The following is a 24,914-nucleotide window of genomic DNA, read 5'->3' as shown; positions in this document are numbered from 1 at the left end:
ATTCAGGATAACTTTCAATTCATACTTTCTTGTCCCTTATCACTACTACCAGGGACGAGGACGTGTTATGCATACCTGTTACACCATACTCTCACAAATGTTTAGGGAATATTTTTTCTCTGTATAAAAGGGAGAAAATATCAACAAATAACAATAAAGAAAAGAAAGGATTTTAATTACTACAGCGGTATTTTTAGCACGAGAGAAAATATTAAACAATTGTACTTGTAAACCAGTTTCTGTTCATCATGGTTACAAAACAGTAATGTTCCAACTATTGTTGAACAGGCCATGTCCTGCTAATATCAAAATAAAACGACTGCTATTATAACGTCATCGATGGTACCGATTTTTCATTAGAAATGCTAAGGTGCTATTAATTGTGTTGTTGATGTTGTAGGTGTTCCATGATGATGTGACACGTGACATCTGGATTATTTTTATCGACGTTTAAACTTTATCCGTCTTGATTACAATGAACAGTTTTCTACTCCCATTTTTCATATGTCCCGTCATTTGGGCAAAAATTGTGAAGTTAGAGATCGAAGAGTTTAAGTTAAAGAAGTATGAACCTTGGATTTATCGAGATGATGTGGTCACGAGGTCAGGCGCTTCAGGTCAGTCCTCTGTGCATTTGTTCCAGAATGACGTAATGATTGGAGAGTTCTGTCTACCAGGCTATAGAAAATTTGAGATAGTCAATATGATGTATTCTAATGACGGCCCAACAGATGTTATAAATGTAAGTATCAACCGAAAACACATTGGTACTGCTCAAGCAAAACTGCTAATTGGTGGGAAATCAGGCTGGAATGACTTCCGGTCTACTTGGAACATCGGGAAGCCAATGACGTTACCACCAGGACGCCACACAATCATGTTGAATGTGACTGCATCAGATCGATGGGGCACTGAATTGGACGCGATCCTCTTTAATATCGAAGACGAAGATCTGAGCGACAAAGCATTTCAGTGTGCGTTATTTTGTTTTGAAGACATAAACTACAGTGATATCACAGGTCGACGAGACGACATTCCCAGCGCAAAGTTCGTCCAGTACAGTTCGAGTACGACATGTACAGAGGAAGACAATATCAAGGTCGCCATTTATCACGATACTGCTAGAAAATTGCTTATCACTGCCTCTGGACCAGGGTATAGATCATTTGGAAATTCACGAACGCCAAATTATGAAGGATGTAAAATTACAAATCCATTATGGAGGTTTGGTGACATCAGCGTTGACCCGTCTAGAACCCCAGTGGAATCTTCACGTGCTCTCGTCAGGTTTGCAGGGGAAAATGATAACATAGAGGTCACTGTGACCTTCGCGGCAATAGAACGACTTAGAACGAGAGATTTTAATAATCTTAATGTGGGTACAACATTATATGTAAAATTACGGAATTTAACTACAGTTGTCCAGGTTTTTGCGGCCTATTTAGGACAAAAACGGACGTGGACAAATCTTTCGTGGCAGTCATTTAGTCCTGAAATACTTACAAGGAATTGGTCTATACCTGACTGGTCCTGGTCAAAAGAAAAAGGAAACCTTCTTAAACTGACCTTCGTGCGAACATCAACAGAGGCATCCTTGCCAATAGTCATAGAGGAGATAGGGCTTTCAGAGAGGCAAATGAACCATTCCAAACGTTTCCTATTTGAGAACGAAGAATTCACGCTAGAAGGGGTCGATCTTGATTTTTGGTGGCAGAAAGACAAGAACATGACCGTTTCTATACTTCAGACTGGTGACTGGCACGTAGATATAGACTGTATCAGGATAAACTACAAACAACAATGGAAGGCCGACCTCCGCTCTCAAATATTTGAAATATGCCAGGACGGTCTTGTAAAACTTGCTCCTCCGGCACCTCATGGTCTCGATTGGATTCCGTTCGGTTCATCAATCTTACTCGGTGCTGCAGATCCACGATTACTCCGTCCGTACACTGACATCAAACATATCGACATTGACGCCAGGATGATATCGTTAAATATTCGCTATCGAGACAATTCTTCCCTGTCGCTTTCCCTTAAACCTTCCTATCTAGAAACTCGCCTATTTGTCCAGGACATATTCGTCAGTGGAGAGAAACGGATGGCTCTCCCTCTGATTACATTCTTATCCATGTGGGTGTCAGATGGTAATGCTGACGTAGATCACATTACTATCAATGGCGACTCACCGCGACACATTATACAGCGCTGGGGCACTCTTTACGGAGTGTCGGCTACGTTCTTCCGACAGTGCATTTCGTCTCACAATACGCAGAGTCCAGATATACGAATCGATGTTCTCGGTGATGAGGACGAGGTCATTTTATAAATCTCACGAAATCGATTGTGAGAAACTGACCATGCATATTGTAACTCACTTGGTATCGACCTATCAGTGAAAAGGAGACAATAAAATATAAATCATGTGATAATCATCGGCTTCACAACAAGGAGGGCAATACCGACCACCATCTATCCTTGTACACCGGATATAGCTACTCTAGAAGCGAAACCCAACAAAACACAGCATTGACAAGAAGCAAGATTTTTTTTTTCCTTTTTAATTATCTGACAAAACATTGCTGTCCAAACCCTTGTCTCATCGTTTCAGGAAGGCCTATATTTGCATTGGAAAACTGCTATCCAACGAAAAAGTGTGGGTGTACTTGGAGGTGTGTACCACGGGTTGTGTACGCGGGGTGCACCTGGGGGTGTACCTTTGGAGAGATGATGAAATTGATTTCATTTCATACCAAACATTGAGCCTTCGTTGTCTTCATTTTATATTACCGACATGCATTAACGCCCTATTTTTGTTACCAACGGATATAATAACAGTTCCTGGATTGTGGATACCGTTTAATTGACATGTGTACGGTTCAGAGTAATTGGAAAAATCCGTGTGTACGGATTATAGTATGGTATGTGTACAAGTTATAGTAAGATTCGAACATAGATATTTGGTATGAAACGTGTATATTTAATAATAAAATTTGTTTTGTGTGTGGGTTTTCTTTTCACAATCATAGATGTATAGTGGAGGAAGGATTTGCACACCATATGTCTGTGTACGAGAGCTAGTGTTCGATTCCAAGTGATTTTGAAGTACTGTATGCACAGAAATGATAATTATCAACCAGTCTGTGCCTATATGGTGTAGTAATACATTCACAAGAAAAGATCTATATTTATTTCTCCTAAAATGTTTTGTTATAAATATGATGATACATTAAGTTAAACGGGGAAGCCGTTTGATGTAACATATCTTATCCGTCAAGACTTCAATGAACGTGAGAATAACAGAAAGGTAATTAATTACGACATATCACATAGACTAGTCTTTAATGAGGTATCTGTTATGATCATATGGTAATAAGAGGGGATACTGATTCTTCGTGCATACATACTTAACGATATTTAAAGGTCACATGGGATCCTCTCCTCATACTGATTTTTTTTTCAATTAGGCGTATGAAAAATCCCTACTTGAACTATTTACATACATTCCATGAAACGTAATTATCATAATTTGCCACCACCGATTTGTCGCCTAAGATCAAGAGAAAATAACAAAATATTTTGTTATAAGGAGTATAGTTTAATACGATTTTCACAGACTATAGGCCGTACATATTGTGCCAGTTTATTTACATACCATTGCATTATATTTGCTATATTGTTTTGATGATTCTATGTGATTTTCTCTTTGTGCACAACAGGTGGTTTGAATTATAATCACTAGACAAACATGTCTGATACCCTCCAGCTCCACGATCGCCCGGGCAGGTACACCCCACCTGTTGTGTCAACTTAATTTTACAATGACATTCAAATTTCTCATTTGGTGTTTCCGGTGGAAAGTTTCCTAAACAAAGAGACCGGTACTTGGTCAGTACTGTTTACGTCAGGTAGCAAAAAACAACGATATCTAACCTCATGTCACCGCTATGTCTTTTTTTTTGTTTCACGTTCAGCGTGTAGCCAGATCAGATGTGTCAACGTGTTCAACGCACACACTATCGACTTCTCAGCAAGAAGACGTATGAAGCGAGATAACTCGTATAGGTATTGTGGGAAATATTTCTATTCATTTATAGACTGATGTCTGAACGTATAACATAAATAAAGTATACACGTAAGAAAAAGTTATTTATCCCAATCAAATATGTTTCACAAAAAAGCTAACTCAGTGTTCAGGCATAGATGTTTTAATATAAAAGTTATAAAAGAACAGTAAAAACATAAAAAAAATATTAATATGTCAATCGAAACGAAGACCGTTTGAATATAATACCACAGTGACACTGACCCCACCCCCTATCCTTCACTGTAAAATCAAACATACTGATAAAAGTATTTTCTATCTCGAGAAATAGAGACTATGTAGCATGGATAATGTTTATTAAACCTTTTCCGTGGATCGAATTTTTGTTAATCGATCTGTGAGAATTGTCAGAAGCAGTAAATGAGCATTAATTATGGATAGCACAATACCGAAAATGTTCAAAATCACTCTATACATGGAACCGTTGGGGCATTTTTGGGAGGAAATCTACTGCATAAACTTTTAGTGTGACAAATCATGTCCAAAGGAAAGCGAAGAAGCAAGATATTGATAAAGATTGACAAAAATTAAAAGATGGCGGTAGAAGTAATATAGAAACAAATAAATACAAAATATACTCCGAGTAATTCCGAAAGTATCTGATTGTTACATACCACGGTATAGAGAATGATTAGGATAGACGTAAGAAATGAGACAGTATTGGTAAATCGATCTCGGGGTTCAGATAAACCATCAGATATACTTATTAGTCATTTAATGAGAGGGCGACCATAGGACGATAGTGTGAGAATGTTACCCCCCCCCCCTTACTTGTCATTACATCATTGTCTTCGGACTACTATATCCTCCCCGAATGAGAGTTTAAACACACAATGTCTTTGATTTGTGCTTTGTCAAACCATGAAATGTGTGGACTAGTTATTTGATGGATCATGGGCTATCCTATCTATAGAACACGATGATTAATTAAACCTTAGTATATTTGCCAAACCATACAACGATCCCTGGATTTCTGAAATTTGAGATATGGGGAATAAATGCTATGATAGTCAAATAGTCATATATGCACTATATCTTATACTGTTTGTATATTGTATGGACAAATTACATAACGGATCTTGGACTTCCAATATGTTACTGCATATTGTGGATTAAGTACAATAACTTGAATTCTATACGGTTTCTGGATCGTGTTTAAATCACACACATAATGGACCATTGAACGATATACCACCCATTGATTGTGTAGACTACTTTGATGGCGGACCCTCAAATTTATTGTAGTTCTTCAATCTATACACTGCTATAGTGTGGACTTTTGACTTCAGTTCAAGGATTTCATAAAATGAATTCCAATACTCAACCCAGTTTTGTACTTTCCCGAAATACAGTATAAGAACCGACTACCAGTGACTGTATTATGGTACTAGAACTATTCTTCCCGTCCTGGATTTGCAACAGTGACTGTCTTTGGAAAAGTGAGAGCTAATGTATTTTTGCATATGGTAGGGATTATTTCCAATAGCTGGCAGTTTTGTTTCAATGAACACTCCATAACAGATAAGTCACTTTTTATACATATACTGTTCTATCGCTCAGAGCTTGCATTAGTGGGCTTTTTATTATTGGAATCATAGTAGGCTGTTTGCAGAATTAAATTCGATTGTTTTCTTCTGTTTGCAGAGAAATGAAAGGTTTCGACAGTAACACATCTGTCCTTAACACTTGGCCAAATCAGCCCACACACAAACGTTTGTGTCTTTACCATAGAGTGTCCCAGATGGACATTGGAAGTTGTAAGCGACCCCATTGGCACATTTGATAAAACTTGAACAGTCTGAAGGGTTCGGATAATCTCCGGCAGGGCGCCCAGTGCATGAAAAATCTGCAAATAGAAACTACGATGACATTCAGTTTGTCTATAACGATAATCACATACTAACCCTGACACCATCCGAATATAATTATATCAAACTTTAAATTCTTTGTATTGATTTCATATTTATAGCCTTCAATGAAATCTTTCAATTTGTAACAGCAAGAAAAATCATAGAAGGCAAACCAACGTTGCGTCATTTCTTACCCCCAGGTGGAGCTGTAGTGACCAGTCCGGGTGTAGTCATTCTACCACTTGTGCTGGCACTTGCCGTTGTAGGTAGTCTTGTGTTTACCGGTGCTGCAGTACCTGTTGGTGTTGTAATGACGTCAGAAGGGTCACAATCAGCCAAATACTCCTGTCCGGCAACACAGCGGAAGTACCTGTTACATTGGGCAGGATCCTTGTAATACCCATCGATTTTATCTCTGCACACTGAAATAAAATGCGCAAAAATATTTTTCAGATGAACGTCAAAATTCATATAGACAAAGGCTCTCAGTTAACCTTGTAATGCTATACATTTCACAGTTAACACCTACTATTAATAACGGCTGCAGTTGGAGCCGTTCCCAGACCGGAAGTGGTTATCGGAGCGATATTTGGAGCAATGTCACCCTCAGCAGCAATAAGTTCGTCTTTAATTCTGTTTACCAAGGGGAACCTCCGACTAGACGAGCCGCAGACTTGATTAAAATCATCTAGTGGAAGTGACCACACCATGGCGCCACCATAGCCTTCTTGTATCAGCCATGCCACCTGGAGGGAAACGTATGAAAGCTATTACGATCGGCGTTTAATACATTCCTTTAAAACGCAACACTTAACATACAATCTAAAACTTGATATATTTATTCCAGGTGAATGAAGAGCTTTCCAATATATGCTACGGACACATATCAAGCTTGATTCTATTCACAAATCTGATTCTGAAAACAAGTTTTATTTCTTTCAATTGACTATAACCGATCTATTTCGAATGCAAAGCAATTCTATTCGATATGTTTTAGCATGATTAATTGAAATCCAAAACTTACAAACCAATATGATTTGCAGATATTTCATAAATGAGACACAGTGTTCACGTAACACATAATTCTTTATCCTGTATGATTGCTAGAGAGCCAAATAACAGTTGTTAAATTAACTGTTCACGCTTTTGGTCTGTAATAATCCGAACTATCACCATACCTTTATGGCCAGACTCTGTTCGTCGTCATAACCAACCCATGTCTTGTCGTTCACATAGTAAGGCACGAGCTGTTGACTGTCTCGGTATGTCTTTCCTCCTGATGACGTCATTGTACAAATCTGTAAGGAACACAAGATGTGTTTATGAAACACTATGCCCGCGCTTGCAACAAAATGAAAATCACATTGTGAAAAATTTTGGTACCACTGGAGAGGTCTTGTCACAAGAAACAAACATGCTAAATTATGAAAGTTCTTCCTCTTACGGTGCAATAGTTTATTGACAAAGTTACCATGAAATGATTAGAATTGTAACACCGCGTTTAACATTCTTGTTGTATAATAGACAAAAAAATAAAGTTATGCGTGCTGTTGTCTTTGCAAGACAAATATAGTCAGTTCAATTCATTTTAATCAATTGTCAGTAAGACAGAACTAATATATGACAACTGCTTACAGGTATGGGATTCACCGTAATTAAACATACCTAAGCCGTGACAGATCTCTTGATTACGACCTCTTTAAATCTGAATTTAAGTGAGAGATGCTAATGACCTCGGCGTCTTTTGTACATATGTATAGTTTTACATCAATTGATCTCTGTGAGTTCAATCGGGATCAGTATCTTCTTGCGAAATTATTCAAAAGTTTCAATGTCGGTCATGGTTTTGTTTGGTTTTGTTTGTATTGTTTAAAGTCCTATCACCTGTTATGGTAAAAATCAAGAAGATAACAAAACGACATATCCTACAGATGATGCTGGCAAACAATGAAAGCGAATTAGGGCCATAGAGGCCAGAAAACGTGCGCATCCTCGATTCAGACCACATCCAGCGAGATAACTCGAACGGTTTAGTGAAGTTTCCCGAAATTAGGTCGTCTCGATAGGTCGATCGGGTAAGAAACTTTGTTACATCTATAAATAAATGATAGACAATACTAGTACTATGGATACACCTCAAGCGAACCCGTTCGAGAAAAACTAGATTATGATAAATACAGCAGGACCTGCTTTACAACTATTGAGGAGAAAATAAACGTCTTGGTTGCAGAAATCAGTCACAGTGTAATCATAAGTAACATCAGTTCTACAGAGTTACTATTTCTAGAAATGGTAACCTTACCTCGTAGTAAGAAAGGTATCCAGCTTCCCTGGTGTAACTCCCTGCCGGGTTTGGACCACTGGCTGCTGCTCCGATACCGTGTTCGGCCTTGTCCTTTAGCGTGAAACCTCGTCCATAAGTCGCGAGGCCGATGTTGAGTTTGTGTTTAGGAGCTCCCAGTCCTACCCAATAGTCTGCGACCCATTTCTGTCACGTAGAGAAGACGGTATATAAATAAGTAACTAACCTTGGAGACTGGTAGTCAATCACCTACTGTGGCCAACCCTGGAGATTGGTAGCCCATCACCTACTATGGCCCACCTTGGAGATTGGTAGCCAATCACCTACTATGGCCAACCCTGGAGATTGGTAGCCCATCACCTACTATGGCCAACCTTGGAGATTGGTAGCCCATCACCTACTATGGCCAACCTTGGAGATTGGTAGCCCATCACCTACTATGGCCAACCTTGGATACTGGTAGCCCATCACCTACTATGGCCAACCTTGGATACTGGTAGCCCATCACCTACTATGGCCAACCTTGGAGACTGGTAGCCCATCACCTACTATGGCCAACCCTGGAGATTGGTAGCCCATCACCTACTATGGCCAACCTTGGAGATTGGTAGCCCATCACCTACTATGGCCAACCTTGGAGATTGGTAGCCCATCACCTACTATGGCCAACCTTGGAGACTGGTAGCCCATCAGCTACTATGGCCAACCTTGGAGATTGGTAGCCCATCACCTACTGTGGCCAACCTTGGAGATTGGTAGCCCATCACCTACTATGGCCAACCTTGGAGACTGGTAGCCCATCACCTACTATGGCCAACCTTGGAGACTGGTAGCCCATCAGCTACTATGGCCAACCTTGGATACTGGTAGCCCATCAGCTACTATGGCCAACCTTGGATACTGGTAGCCCATCAGCTACTATGGCCAACTTTGGAGACTGTTAGCCCATCACCTACTATGGCCAACCTTGGAGACTGGTAACCCATCAGCTACTATGGCCAACCTTGGAGATTGGTAGCCCATCACCTACTATGGCCAACCTTGGAGACTGGTAGCCCATCACCTACTATGGCCAACCTTGGAGACTGGTAGCCCATCACCTACTATGGCCAACCTTGGAGACTGGTAGCCCATCAGCTACTATGGCCAACCTTGGAGACTGGTAGCCCATCAGCTACTATTTCCAACCTTGGAGACTGGTAGCCCATCACCTACTATGGCCAACCTTGGATACTGGTAGCCCATCACCTACTATGGCCAACCTTGGAGACTGGTAGCCCATCAGCTACTATGGCCAACCTTGGATACTGGTAGCCCATCAGCTACTATGGCCAACCTTGGAGAATGGTAGCCCATCACCTACTATGGCCAACCTTGGAGACTGGTAGGGCCAACCTTGCCCCATCACTATGGCCAACCTTGGACTGGTAGCCCATGGCCATGGCCAACCTTGGAGATTGGTAGCCCATCACCTACTAAGGACAACCTTGGAGACTGGTAGCCCATCACTGGTAGCCCATCACCTAGACTGGTAGCCCCAACCTTGGCTACTATGGCCAACCTTGGAGATTGGTAGCCCATCACCTACTGTGGCCAACCTTGGAGATTGGTAGCCCATCACCTACTATGGCCAACCTTGGAGACTGGTAGCCCATCAGCTACTATGGCCAACCTTGGAGACTGGTAGCCCATCAGCTACTATGGCCAACCTTGGAGACTGGTAGCCCATCAGCTACTATGGCCAACCTTGGAGACTGGTAGCCCATCAGCTACTATGGCCAACCTTGGATACTGGTAGCCCATCAGCTACTATGGCCAACTTTGGAGACTGTTAGCCCATCACCTACTATGGCCAACCTTGGAGACTGGTAGCCCATCACCTACTATGGCCAACCTTGGAGACTGGTATGGCCAACCTTGGAGACTGGTAGCCCATCACTACTATGGCCATTGGCCCCATCAGCTACCTTGGAACCTTGGCCAACCTTGGATTGGTAGCCCATCACCTACTATGGCCAACCTTGGAGACTGGTAGCCCATCAGCTACTATGGCCAACCTTGGAGACTGGTAGCCCATCACCTACTATGGCCAACCTTGGAGACTGGTAGCCCATCACCTACTATGGCCAACCTTGGAGACTGGTAGCCCATCACCTACTATGGCCAACCTTGGAGACTGGTAGCCCATCAGCTACTATGGCCAACCTTGGAGACTGGTAGACTGGTAGCCCATCAGCTACTATTTCCAACCTTGGAGACTGGTAGCCCATCAGCTACTATGGCCAACCTTGGAGACTGGTAGCCCATCAGCTACTATGGCCAACCTTGGATACTGGTAGCCCATCAGCTAGGTAGCCCATCAGCTACTAACCTTGGCCAACCTTGGAACCTTGACTGGTAGCCCATCAGCTACTATGGCCAACCTTGGAGACTGGTAGCCCATCAGCTACTATGGCCAACCTTGGAGACTGGTAGCCCATCAGCTACTATGGCCAACCTTGGAGATTGGTAGCCCATCACCTACTATGGCCAACCTTGGAGACTGGTAGCCCATCAGCTACTATTTCCAACCTTGGAGACTGGTAGCCCATCAGCTACTATTTCCAACCTTGGAGACTGGTAGCCCATCAGCTACTATGGCCAACCTTGGAGACTGGTAGCCCATCACCTACTATGGCCAACCTTGGAGATTGGTAGCCCATCACCTACTATGGCCAACCTTGGAGATTGGTAGCCCATCACCTACTATGGCCAACCTTGGAGATTGGTAGCCCATCACCTACTATGGCCAACCTTGGAGATTGGTAGCCAATCACCTACTATGGCCAACCTTGGAGATTGGTAGCCCGTCACCTACTGTGGCCAACCTTGGAGATTGGTAGCCCATCACCTACTATGGCCAACCTTGGAGACTGGTAGCCCATCACCTACTATGGCCAACCTTGGAGATTGTTAGCCCATCACCTACTGTGGCCAACCTTGGAGACTGGTAGCCCATCACCTACTGTGGCCAACCTTGGAGATTGGTAGCCCATCACCTACTATGGCCAACCTTGGATACTGGTAGCCCATCAGCTACTATTTCCAACCTTGGAGACTGGTAGCCCATCAGCTACTATGGCCAACCTTGGATACTGGTAGCCCATCAGCTACTATGGCGAATCTTGGAGACTGGTAGCCCATCAGCTACTATGGCCAACCTTGGAGATTGGTAGCCCATCAGCTACTATGGCCAACCTTGGATACTGTAGCCAATCACTTACTATGGCCAACCTCGGAGATTGGTAGTCCATCAGCTACCAACCTTGAAGATTGAAAGCCAATCAGTTACTATCTTGGATACTGGTTGCTCATCAGCTACTGAGAACAGCCTTGGAGATTGGTAGCCCATCAGCTACCAACCTTGAAAATTGAAAGCCAATCAGTCATTACCTTAGAGACTGGTAGCCCATAAGCTACTATAGCCAACCTTCACCTGAGAGGAAAGCTCCACTAGCTAGCTACAAGGTTAGTCAACACCAGCAGAGCATCTACATTGTATTTTATACGATTGAAATCCTACAATAAGTTTAATACTTTTTTCGTGTCTTGCAGTCTTAGCAAATGTTAACCTATGCGAATGTCAAAGATGAAAATCACCGCTTTATTGCGCCTAGGATAATAGGTCTAACGTACCATATTGAGTTGTCGTTCTTTACCCGTCTCAGAATTTCTTGGAAATAATGGGCTGTTGTGACCAGTTACTTGTTCCCAACTTCCATGGAGGTCATAGGTCATGATGCTGATGAAGTCCAAATACCTGTACATAAATATACAATTAAGACAATTTTGAATACATTCTGATCTGTGTTGTAGCACTACTGAACTATACAGCGACATTTTCTTCCCTTCTGAACTTTAAAATAGCTGTATAATATAGTTTTATTTATGATTAACTCAATTTTGATATCTGTACATTAGTATTTTCTTCTAAACGTATAGAATGTTAACTGTTAAATTCAATACATAATAGTATAGAATGAGAAAAAGAATACCTGATTCTTGTACTCTGAACAAATGTTAACACGGCTAAATTTGGGTAATTTGTTGTTGGTTTTTATAATAATAATAATAAACTTTATTTATTTTATGAGGATTAAAGTACCTGTTTAGCCGAGGCTGATCTTCCACAGGGTCCTCTTGTTAGTAAAACATTGTTAAAATACATACATACTGATATAGTAATGTGTGAAAATTTGGATAGAGTAAAACATTACTGGTATTAGAAAGCATATTTAAAAACTAGTTCGTTTAGAGTTCAAACAATAGCACACTTAGGTTTTGTTTGAATACCGAAAAAGATGTTTCAGTTTTGATTTCATTTGGAAGTTTGTTCCATTCCTGACCAGATACATAAAAATGTTTCGAATGATAAGTAGTCCTGTGTTTGTGAATTAATCCGTTTTACTAGATACGTGCATTGTAGGCCGCTGATGAACATTTCCATCCAAAATAAAATCACTGGAAAGCTATTGTGGTAATATACCATTCACATGTCATAATTTACTTTTTGAACTTAAAAAATTAAATATTTTTGAATTGGCATCGATATAAAATTTTCAAACATTTCTGCTGAAGGAGCATCATGATTTCTCTAAAATCAATCTGGCAGCACACTTTTGAGCTTTTGACAGTTTGTCTAGAGAAACTTCTGTACTTCTAGACCAGTACATGAAATGAGGAAAAACACAAGCATTGTTAAATTTCAAGCGGCTTTCTTTTAGTAAAAATTGGTGGATTTGCCAGAGTCATCCTAAACCTCGGTTTATTTTGGAAACAAGTGAGGAAATTGGCCGGCCGGGATAAATTGCATCAATTTTAGTATCAAGTATTTTTTTTCTCATTTTAACTGGGACACATGTAAAAGTACAACCCCAACTAGTATAGTATTAACAAAATTCTTCAATTTTTCTAATGTACAATTTGTATTTCTTAAACATGATGTTGATTTACCGGCATTCGCAGTAAAATAACTGTTGAATTGAATTGATATCTCATTTTATTATAGATACAAATTGTATTTTCATTTTCAACCTGAATCGTTATGGGTGTAAGATCACGCATTCATTTCAAGAGTTAACTAGGGTTATCCAAATCGTTTTCAATACCATTTTTACAGTACCTGACTTTTGCCTCCCTTATCAACTTGCCAACATTGTTACGCTGTGTTCTATATGTGCTAAGTTCACCGTCACGTTTCAATTTGTCTCTCAACTGCATGTTTTCTAAACTATCATCATCCAACCATTCTGATTGTTTTGGCTGTTTTACTCGCCTTTGAAGAATAGTCGCATGTTCATCTACTACATTGAAAATATCCATGCGTCTAATGTATCGTCTTCCAAAAATGCCATTTCTTCAAAGTTTTAAAAAGATCTTTAATTAATGCTATTGTGTGAAACAGTTCCAAATGAACTTTTCATCTTTGGAAATCATTTTAAAACGACACTACATAATTTTCTGTAACTTGACAAGATTGAAATTCAACTCTAAATTATATAGAAATTTAACTAAAACTGAATGGGAATTTCAACCTGAATGAAACTTACATAGCCATTGCTGTTGTATCATACGCAAGGTCAATATTGTCCTTCCCGGCAGCCACTGCGGCCGTCACCAAGAGGCGCTCTTTGCCGGTCTGTTGGGCCTCATTTTCGTATGCTTGGCGAAGCTCCTGTGGAGGACAGATAAAACTTTTTATCGTTTTAAACGGAATAGAATCGTGCTGCTAATTAAATAACTGGTAGTGTTAGTAGCAGTTAGTACACTGCAGCATTTCCTCCTGAAGGCAGGTTTACTCATTCACACTTGGTATCGGTTTAATTGACCCGAGGCTGACCGATACAATCAAACCTGGATTGTAAATATTCGGAGATCTCTTTCGTACTGAGGTAATATACGGCCATATTGTCTGATTATATCGCTCGATGTCTGGTGATTTCCGTGACCTGTGTCCGGAGGCCGTAATGTAGATATACATACATATAGGTTATATTCGTCATATTGTTAGCTGGGACTAGACAGCTGTTGAAAATTTTACGTTCTACAAATATTTTGAGGTATTTCCTTAAGCTTACAAATTAGCGTTTTGTTTTTTACCAACCCCCCCTCCCCCACCCCCTCTTACAATTTCAAATCTGTGACGTAACCGCATGGCGTACAAAGTGAAACTTATAGAATGTGACAATGTGACGATGTTCTACAACTGACTTACTTTACACAAAATGGCGAAGTTGGTTTTATCCGAAACCTTTCCTCCCCTGGTGCCTGGGTACTCCCAGTCGAGGTCAAGGCCGTCGAATCCATGTGTCCGGAGGAAGGTGATAGAAGTGGAGACGAACTTCGCCCTGGACGTTGGGTCCGACACCATTGGTGAGAAGTGTGTACTGGCTTGATTCCATCCTCCCACAGCCAGTAAAGTCTTCAGGCTCGGGTTCTTTAGCTTGAGGGCATTAAATTCTTGGTACCTACATACATGAAACACGGTCAATATTCAACGGGCAATACTTTATGAGGGCTGTTCAATTGTGAAGAAAATGGCAGAAATGTTTCTAAAAAAATTATATTGGTATATGAGGACTAATGATGTATTTTTGGAATACCAAGGAACGTTCTGCACTTCGTTGTGCGGTTGTGTCTATCTTCACTCCGATTTGTCAAGGGGATGGCGGACGGATGCGGATGATGGCGCAAATCGCCTAAACATAAGGTCACTTGGCTGAACCATGTAGGCACGCAGTACTTACATTTGATCGTCATTCCACTCGTAAGTGGCGAGCTGGTTATTAGTGATCTGGGCGAAGGAGTAGATCAGGTGGGTACAGAGGCTGGCATCTATGTTCTTTGGCATGAACTTGCCCAGTCCGGGTCGATATTGGGACCAATTGGTATGGTAACACACCCGGCGGTACCCTGCTTGGGCTGATTAGAAACAAAAAGAGTTCTGTTTCTTTGACTTTGTTTCACATGCATATTTGATTATTTAGAGAAGTAATTGCCATGTCGTAATTCATCAGGTTTTAATTGAAAACAATTAAATAAATACGCTAACAATTCAGAACGACAAACTTCATGTAAATGAATAAAAAAGATGCCATTCACAGTCGAGTGACATTTATGTTAACATTCAAAATTAAGTTTCTGAATTAAAGCCAGTGAAATATCCTGTTTATAAGTAGATTGTCAGACTTACCGTGGTGTGATAAAAGGACAGCGACGGTGACTAGGATTGTTTTAACTGTCATGGTGACTGTCCGAATTCACACGACTTAATGACCGTCATCCCACCACTGGTCATGTGTACACTGCCCGACCTTCCGGAAACACTGAGATCATCGCCGTGCGGCCGATGTCGTAAAGGCACTCAAAGGGTTATTTAGAAGGCTTATAAGCATGGACTTTTTGGAAACTTGCCGAGACAACCTTGTTGAAAAAAGAATCTTTGAGAGTGTACTTTGATCTTTGATCAGTGTGTGAACGATTTCCGCGTACCGGTGTGTGTTCGTGTTTAGGTGACCGACTATGTATATTTTAGGTGTACCACTATGTATATGCTAGGTGTACCACTATGTATATTATAGGAGTACCACTATGTATATTATTGGTGTACCACTATGTATATTTAAGGTGTACCGTGTACCACTGTGTATATTTTAGAAGTACCACTATGTATATTATAGGAGTACCACTATGTAAATTATAGGAATACCACTATGTAAATTATAGGAGTACCACTATGTATATTTTAGAAGTACCACTATGTATATTATAAGAGTACCACTATGTGTATTATAGGTGTACCACTATGTATATTTTAGGGGTAACACTATGTAAATTATAGGAGTACCACTATGTATATTATAGGAGTACCACTATGTATATATTAGGTGTACCACTATGTATATTTTAGGTGTGCCACTATGTATATTTTAGGGGTAACACTATGTAAATTATAGGAGTACCACAATGTATATTATAGGAGTACCACTATGTATATATTAGGTGTACCACTATGTATATTTTAGGTGTACCACTATGTATATTTATGAGTACCACTATGTATATGCTAGGAGTACCACTATGCATATTTTAGGTGTGCCACTATGTATATTATAGGAGTACCATTATGTGTATTATAGGTGTACCACTATGTAAATTATAGGAGTACCACTATGTATATTATAGATGTACCACTTTGTATATTATAGGAGTACCACTATGTATATATTAGGTGTACCACTATGTATATTTTAGGTGTACCACTATGTATATGCTAGGAGTACCACTATGTATATTTATGAGTACCACTATGTATATGCTAGGAGTACCACTATGCATATTTTAGGTGTGCCACTATGTATATTATAGGAGTACCACTATGTATATTTTAGAAGTACCACTATGTATATTTTAGGTGTACCACTATGTATATTTTAGGAGTACCACTATGTATATATTAGGTGTACCACTATGTATATCACTATGTATACTATAGGATTAATCACTATGCATACTATAGGAGTACCACTATGCATACTATAGGAGTACCACTATGTATATTATAGGTGCACCACTATGTATATTTTGGAAGTACTACTAAGTATATTTTAGGAGCAGTAGTGTGTATATTATCATTATACCAATGTTTGTGTTAGATTTACCAATATGCTGTCATAGCTAGCATCACTCAAGTTAATCAAATAACAATGACGCAGACGTGTTTTTAAAATCGTAAACTTTATTCAGACTTCAAAATTGTAAATGTCATGTATCTATATGTAAAGTTTCAAGATATCGACATTAAATTAAAATTTAAATTAATATTAAATGAAATACAAACACCAAAAGGAGAATACAACCAACCCACTTCTACGTAAGGCAAGGACATACTAACATGTACTGGCAAGTATATACGTGTATATTCAACACAAAGTCGTTATATGGGATATTTCCACTTCCTGGCGAATGGGGACATGGCCAAAGACATGCCATACACATGTACTAACATTTGGCCTCATGGGCCCAGACACACAAATGCATCTCCTTGTCATAAAGTGTCCCTGCAGGACAGGAGACAACAAGAATGTTACCGTTGGCACATTTAATAAACTTTGAGCAATCAGTGGGATGTGAATAATGTCCGGCTGGTCGGCCATCACAGAAAGCTGAAAAGAAAAAAAAATCAACTGTAAATTATTTTGTAAGAAAGTGCGACATTTCTAACGAGACACAATTCACAAAACTACAAATGAATCGATACAATTAGCCATGTAAGTTACATAATGACATACTAAGATATTAACGCAGAGTCCATCATAAAAATATGGGCCTACTTACCTCCAGGTGCCGTGGTCGTGACCGGGCTTGTTGTTACTGGTGGTGGTTTGGTGGCACACTGGGCGTTGCTGTGTTCTTGCCCGCCGATACACCGGAAGTAGCGTTCACAACGTGCAGGGTCCTGGTAATAACCATCGGCTTTACCACTGCACACTGAAAATCGAAATGTGTAAATACAAATATTGGTACACAATAACTGAACTATGTTAATCACATTTACACAAAATGATACCTACAGTCTTTTGTCGGAGACGCTGTTGTTACGGGGCCGACTGTGGTGACAGGTACATTCGTTGGCTGGACTGTAGTGACGGGTACCGTCTGTGGTGCGGCTGTGGAAACCGGGGCATGAGTTGGAATAATGCCATTCTCAGCAGCGATGAGTTGGTCTTTGATTCTGTTTACCAAAGGGAACTTCCGGCTAGACGATTCGCAGACTTGATTGAAGTCATCCAATGGAAGTGCCCATACCATGGCGCCACCAAAGCCCTCCTGTACCAGCCAGGCCACCTGGTATAAAAGATTATTTTTTACACTTGAATACAAGTGGTTATGATTGTGTTTATACATAAGTGTATGTTTATTTCCAGTATTAATGCTTATTAAGTTCTTTTTGCGTTATGCGCCTATAACACAAGGAAACGGAGTTAACGTACAAAGATTCCATGCTTTCATACCCAGATGTTGTTTGCATTGTGGCGTATATAACCATATATTTACAGCTATTGATCAGAGGACAAACGTAAAAGAAAAATAAAAATAAAAAAACGAATTTCGTCATACTTTTGTGGAAAGGCTCTGTTCGTCGTCATAACCAACCCATGTCTTGTCGTTCACATAGTAAGGCACGAGTTGTTCACTGTCTCGGTATGTCTTTCCTCCTGATGACGTCATTGTACATATCTGTTGAAAATACATTCGATCATTAAGGTAAAATCCCGAACTCGCTGAACAAAGTTGGATGCAGTCATAATTAATTTATTGTAAGTATGAAATTTTAGTGAAAAGTAAAGCATACCTCATAGTAAGACATGTATCCACTTTCTCGTGTGTAAGTTCCGGTCGGACTCGGACCACTGACCGGTGCCCCCATACCATAGCTAGACTGGTCCTGTAATGTGAAGCCTCGTCCGTACGTTGCCAGACCGATGTTAAGCTTTGCTTTTGGAGCTCCGAGTCCAACCCAGTAGTCAGATGCCCAGGCCTAACAGAAAGTGAATTAATTCATGTAACTTGGTAATGTCGATAATTTCTATCAGGATGTGGATTTCTACAGGTAATCCAGCATTTGTATGTACATACCATATTTAATTCTCTTTGTGTTCCTGTCTCAGAACTCCTCGGAAACAACGGACTGTTGTGACCTGTTACCTGTTCCCAACTTCCGTGGAGGTCATAGGTCATGATGCTTATGAAGTCCAGATACCTGGCAGAAAAGAAGAATTGATAAGATACGATTATTAAATCTGCATATCACTTATAAATGATTTTATAGTTTTAAAAACACCATCACCATTATACGTAAAGAATGTAATCCATACATGGCCATGGTGGGCACATCGTAGGCGGGATCAATGTTGTCCTTTCCGGCAGCAACAGCAGCTGTTACCAACAGCCGCTCTCTTCCTGTGTTTCTAGCTTCGACTTCATAGGCTTGGCGTAATTCCTGTGAATACGAACATCTAGTGTTGATTCATATACAACTCGGAATGTTGAAGAAGATATCGCCCGCAGATTAAACTCTACAACGTAATGTCTCTGTGTTTAAGTAGGTATGAAGTCGCAACCAATAGCCATTATACATTACAACTGACAAATCTTTGTCAGGAGAGCTATTGAAAACAGCTATTTCTGATAAATAATGGTCATTTATGATTTACGATCGTGGTGAAACTTCACATGTATTGTAAAATACTGCAGAATGAGATACAATTTCAGATATATAAAATCGTGTTTCTTTTTTTGCGGCCTTGGAAAACAAGGTGGGTTTCAACAATTTTCCAGTTTGTAATATGTTCGAAAGAAGCACTTATTTATCAACCATCCTAAAAATGGGTTTTACAGCCAGAGATGATGGATTGCAATATCTAACCATTGAACGGTCGTAAGATTGCATTTATTATCAATATAATTGCAGTTATATTTCTGGGTAACAGATAAATAAAACGATATCCGTTAATCTTCGTAAATCTACAATGCGTGTAGTCACAGGCAACGTGTTAAGCGCAGGCATAACGTAGATCAACATGGCGCCTAAATGACGTCATTTTAATGGCTTGTGATCTGGAATGTATCCTTACTCCTGCGTTACCGACGAGTTAATGGGAGGGAATATTCTAATACGTAGACATAACAGATTGACCTACAAAACAACCTGATACTCCGAGCGTGTCTTATTTTATCTAGATGAAGTTCAACTGACGTGGCGTATATTGTACAAATGTGTGAAAAGAAGTCAATCGCGCTTTAAAAAAATACAATCCTATCAGTGTTTGAGTTGAAAATTGTCTTGATATTTTTTATAGAAACACAATACATTATTCATTAGAAAATCATTTTTTCTGGGTTATTTGTTGTGTGAGGTGTTTGTGAGGCAATATCCTCTCCGGGTTAGTATCTGGCAGTGTGTCTAAAATTAAAATGGACTTACTTTGCAGAGAATGGCGAAATTGACTTTATCTGAAATCTTTCCTCCCCTGGTGCCTGGGTACTCCCAGTCGAGGTCAAGGCCGTCGAATCCATGTGTCCGGAGGAAGGTGATAGAAGTGGAGACGAACTTCGCCCTGGACGTTGGGTCCGACACCATTGGTGAGAAGTGTGTACTGGCTTGATTCCATCCTCCCACAGCCAGTAAAGTCTTCAGGCTCGGGTTCTTTAGCTTGAGGGCATTAAATTCTTGGTACCTAAACAATACAGATAAATAACACAGCATTTTAGTGACAATCAGGCAAAAGATTTTAATGATAGATTTGTTTACATGCGAATGCATAGAAAAAGGAAAAATATACTTACATTTGATCGTCATTCCACTCATATGTGGCGAGCTGGTTATTAGTGATCTGGGCGAAGGAGTAGATCAGGTGGGTACAGAGACTGGCATCTATGTTGTCAATCTTAAACTTGCCCAATCCGGGTCGATATTGGGACCAGTTGGTATGGTAACACACCCGTCGGTACCCTGCCTGGGCTGATATAAAGAATAACAAACTTGCTACTAAACATTTTCAACTTTAGAGTACATTTCGATCAGGCACTGAGCTGTGAAGACAAAGTTCTGTTGAAGGTCGGCTTATAGATTATTGGTTTCAATAGGTTAAGATTACCTTGTTATCTCGAATCGGGAGATTGACTTTAAATCAAACGTACTTCGTCCGGACTATAATCGTACTTCATGGCACGTAACTAACAAGTTACCACTCGGAAGGCTCAAAATACTGCTTCAACGAAGATTCATAACGAATGATGACGTATAATAATGGAAACTTACCGTGATGTAAGAGGAGGATGGTGACGTAGACTTACCGTGATGTAAGAGGAGGATGGTGACGTAGACTTACCGTGATGTAAGAGGAGGATGGTGACGTAGACTTACCGTGATGTAAGAGGCACAGGCACTCGAGGCCAGGATATTATTTTTTAAACATTGATTGAAAGTTGATGCATTCTGTATAATCCCTTACCATGATATTGTATCCGAGTTGGCAAATGTGGACTTTCTTTGCCCAGCCATTATTTTTCTATCCCCGCAAATGTATTTGTAGAAATAAAAATATCTATTTTGAAGTTACGCGCGTAATGACATCCGAACCTTTCTTACCTGTTCACTGGTATAGTGCTATCCGGAACTCCTCTCCCAAAAAGTCGGAGTGACCGCCCTTGAAATGGCATGTTACTTCCGTCAAAGATAATTACATGGACGATAAAATCTCCGGTTATTGAGATATTAATCTCATGTACGTATTGGGAATTTCTCGTTGCCTGTAATGTTATGCACCAAATAAAAGGTAAATATACACACTACCTACGGATACATATTGTTTTACAAGGAACTTATCATAACTACTTTTTTTTGAGCCAGTTTCCAAGCGAGGGGTCGATTTTTTAAAATCTGGAGTTGCTTGCCTTGTGTATTTTTAATGACCGTGGACCTCGGATTTGTCAACCGGCACATAAACTTGAATTCTGCTGATATTTCGTTTAAATAACGTCAGTCATGAGTGCTAAAACAAAAATCAATGTTTAAAAAATAATATCCTGGCCTCGAGTGCCTGTGCTCAATAACCGGAGATTTTTATCGTCCATGTAAATATCTTTGACGGAAGTAACATGCCATTTCAAGGGCGGTCACTCCGATTTTTTGGGAGAGGAGTTCCGGATAGCACTATACCAGTGAACAGGTAAGAAAGGTTCCCATGTCATTACGCGCGTAACTTCAAAATAGATATTTTTATTTCTACAAATACATTGGCGTAGATGGAAAAATAATGGCTGGGCAAAGAAAGTCCACGTTTGCCAACTCGGATACAATATCATGGTAAGGGATTATACAGAATGCATCAACTTTCAATCAAGCTAGCGGTAATGAGAATTTTTTTTCAAAAAAAAAAAAAAAAAATAAGAAAAAAATCACGTAGACTTACCGTGATGTAAGAGGAGGAGGATGGTGACGTAGACTTACCGTGATGTAAGAGGAGGACGGTGACGTAGACTTACCGTGATGTAAGAGGAGGATGGTGACGTAGACTTACCGTGAGGTAAGAGGAGGATGGTGACGTAGACTTACCGTGATGTAAGAGGAGGATGGTGACATAGACTTACCGTGATGTAAGAGGAGGATGGTGACGGAGACTTACCGTGATGTAAGAGGAGGAGAATGGCGACGTAAACTTACAGTGATGTAAGAGGAGGATGATGGTGACGTAGACTTACCGTGATGTAAGAGGAGGATGGTGACGGAGACTTACCGTGATGTAAGAGGAGGATGATGGCGACGTAGACTTACCGTGATGTAAGAGGAGGATGATGGTGACGTAGACTTACCGTGATGTAAGAGGAGGATGATGATGACGTAGACTTACCGTGGTGTAAGAGGAGGAGGACGGTAACGTAGACTTACCGTGATGTAGGAGGAGGAGGACGGTGACGTAGACTTACCGTGATGTAAGAGGAGGAGGATGGTGACGTAGACTTACCGTGATGTAAGAGGAGGATGGTGACGTAGACTTACCGTGATGTAAGAGGAGGATGGTGACGTAGACTTACCGTGATGTAAGAGGAGGGTGGTGACGGAGACTTACCGTGATGTAAGAGGAGGAGGATGGCGACGTAAACTTACCGTGATGTAAGAGGAGGATGATGGTGACGTAGACTTACCGTGATGTAAGAGGAGGATGGTGACGTAGACTTACCGTGATGTAAGAGGAGGATGGTGACGGAGACTTACCGTGATGTAAGAGGAGGAGGATGGCGACGTAAACTTACCGTGATGTAAGAGGAGGATGATGGTGACGTAGACTTACCGTGATGTAAGAGGAGGATGATGATGACGTAGACTTACCGTGGTGTAAGAGTAGGAGGACGGTGACGTAGACTTACCGTGATGTAAGAGGAGGAGGACGGTAACGGAGATGAGAATGAGCTTGACCGACATGTCGATGATCCAGAGTTACACGAGATATATATGATCGTCCTGTCAGAAAACCACATATTTATACTGCTTTCCTTCCGGAGTTAACATGGTCTATGTGGGTTATTTCGTCATCAGGAAAAGGGATGGAACATCACACCAGATGATAACGTCAGCCCTCCAGCAATAATTTGCTAATGAAATTGAACTCCCGCCGAATTGTATGGTAACAGGTGTTGTTTGTTTCAGTTACATGTTAATTTTGAACATGAAAATTACAAAACATGTCGATTTGTCGAGAAATCTTCCTCCAAAAATGTTGATGAGAACGCAAAATAACTAGCGGTCAGCGGGCAGTAAAACGGGCTTCGTCTTTGAAAGTCGAGGCATATGAACCGAACGCGGAGGTGAGGTGATCAACGTATTACCTTACTGGTAAATAAAGATAGTTTTAAATGTTATTAAAAATAGCAATATGGAGTAAACATCCCATAAAACCTATTACCACAGTTGTCGTGTATCACCTATGTAAATGGACGATCAAGTTCGTGTTTATAACACGATCTTTTCTATAAAATTACAATTACCCTTTATGAACAATTATATTGGTATGTAGGCCTGGAATTCACTTCTCGATCACTGAAGAAATTAACAATTTAATTTTACATATTTCCTGACGTATGCCGACAAGTTTAATTATACCTACAGAGAGACCAACTTCACCAGTTAATCTGTCGATATCTGGATTCTCTCTGATTGTTGCGATGTATATGTCGAAATTTCGAGCCCTGGTGTAAATGTATCTATGGTAAATCAATGATAATTACCAACAATTCATCTCACGCAGTGGGCATCAGGGTCGTGGTATCTTTCTGTCCATTTCATGGTTTTATTTGAAGTTACATACTTTCATTTTTTGGGTTATTAAACTGTCCATTTCATAAAATACATTTGTATAAATATTGGTGAGATTATTATACCATAAATCAGAGTTTTGAGTGCGGCGTGCCGAGAAAAATAACTTATGTTTTGACTCGCACCGTCATCTATCGAAGTACGTCAGCTGTGTACAGCATGTTGCCATGTTTCTAACTATACATGCAGATTATGCATAGTGTATCGCCCATTGCACCTTTACATATCGTGACCTTGTGGTGGATCAGATCGCTTTAATGGCGTTTTGTTTACGTGTGCAATGCGCGCCCCTCCCTACACGACTAATAACACGACCCTCGGATACTACGTCTACCTTATCGTGACCGATGATGAGACGATTTACATATAGATCTACAGCTAATCAGCCCACATGCGTGACGAGATGACATATATATATTACAAATAACAATAAAAATGATGATAATGATAATAGTCTGTGTTTTCCGTTTACTCATAATACTTCTTTGAATTTTCAAGAGAGCGTCAGCACAGATATTTTTAAACCAACTATAATAGAGTTTATCTATTTATTCGCCATTAATTATTGTATATCAAATTAAATAACACAACAGGTTCTTAATTTTTAAGAGAAATCTTTGATTCAAGAGGACACTGTACATTGATCTATATTTGGAAAAGGATGACGACTGTGTGTGACTTGTAAGTAATACACATCACTCTGTTGTGTATATGGAGAACTGTAATTAACAAAATGACAAG

General features: G+C 40.2%; 2 protein-coding genes across 2 annotated transcripts; one reads left to right on the top strand and one right to left on the bottom strand.

Moving 5' to 3' along the window:
* The first annotated feature begins 475 nt into the window (after positions 1 to 475).
* LOC132556323 (uncharacterized) lies at positions 476 to 2,329 on the top strand. The gene has a single exon (XM_060220707.1). It carries the CDS (start codon positions 476 to 478, stop codon positions 2,327 to 2,329), a length of 1,854 nt encoding a protein of 617 aa, XP_060076690.1.
* A 3,204-nt stretch (positions 2,330 to 5,533) lies between these two features.
* On the bottom strand, positions 5,534 to 23,282 carry LOC132556309 (probable endochitinase). The gene is made up of 19 exons (XM_060220692.1): positions 23,228 to 23,282; positions 20,645 to 20,819; positions 20,283 to 20,535; positions 19,174 to 19,298; positions 18,935 to 19,058; positions 18,651 to 18,836; positions 18,416 to 18,535; positions 17,869 to 18,142; positions 17,633 to 17,785; positions 17,302 to 17,460; positions 15,043 to 15,217; positions 14,511 to 14,763; positions 13,846 to 13,970; positions 11,933 to 12,056; positions 8,258 to 8,443; positions 7,134 to 7,253; positions 6,485 to 6,701; positions 6,150 to 6,377; positions 5,534 to 5,951 (listed from the first exon to the last, which is right to left on the bottom strand). The coding sequence occupies exons 1-19, from the start codon at positions 23,280 to 23,282 to the stop codon at positions 5,785 to 5,787; spliced, it is 3,219 nt and encodes a 1,072-aa protein (XP_060076675.1). The 3' UTR covers positions 5,534 to 5,784.
* Positions 23,283 to 24,914: the final 1,632 nt, after the last annotated feature.

This window comes from Ylistrum balloti, unplaced genomic scaffold, assembly GCF_031769215.1.
Source record: "Ylistrum balloti isolate Yb309-2 unplaced genomic scaffold, AGI_CSIRO_Ybal_v1 Utg370558, whole genome shotgun sequence".
Taxonomy (NCBI): Eukaryota; Metazoa; Mollusca; class Bivalvia; order Pectinida; family Pectinidae; genus Ylistrum; species Ylistrum balloti.
This window is presented reverse-complemented; position numbering and strand designations above follow the sequence as displayed.

Bases quoted from the DNA above. Each gene is read 5' to 3' on its own strand.
- LOC132556323 (XM_060220707.1), top strand. From the start codon at position 476: ATGAACAGTTTTCTACTCCCATTTTTCATATGTCCCGTCATTTGGGCA.
- LOC132556309 (XM_060220692.1), bottom strand. From the start codon at position 23,282: ATGTCGGTCAAGCTCATTCTCATCTCCGTTACCGTCCTCCTCCTCTTA. The intron at 17,461-17,632 runs GTAAGTAGGCCC...TTTTCTTTTCAG, and splicing joins CACGACCACGGCACCTGGAG to CTTTCTGTGATGGCCGACCA. The intron at 15,218-17,301 runs GTTAGTACATGT...GTTTCTAATCAG, and splicing joins CTGGGCCCATGAGGCCAAAT to CCCAAGCAGGGTACCGCCGG.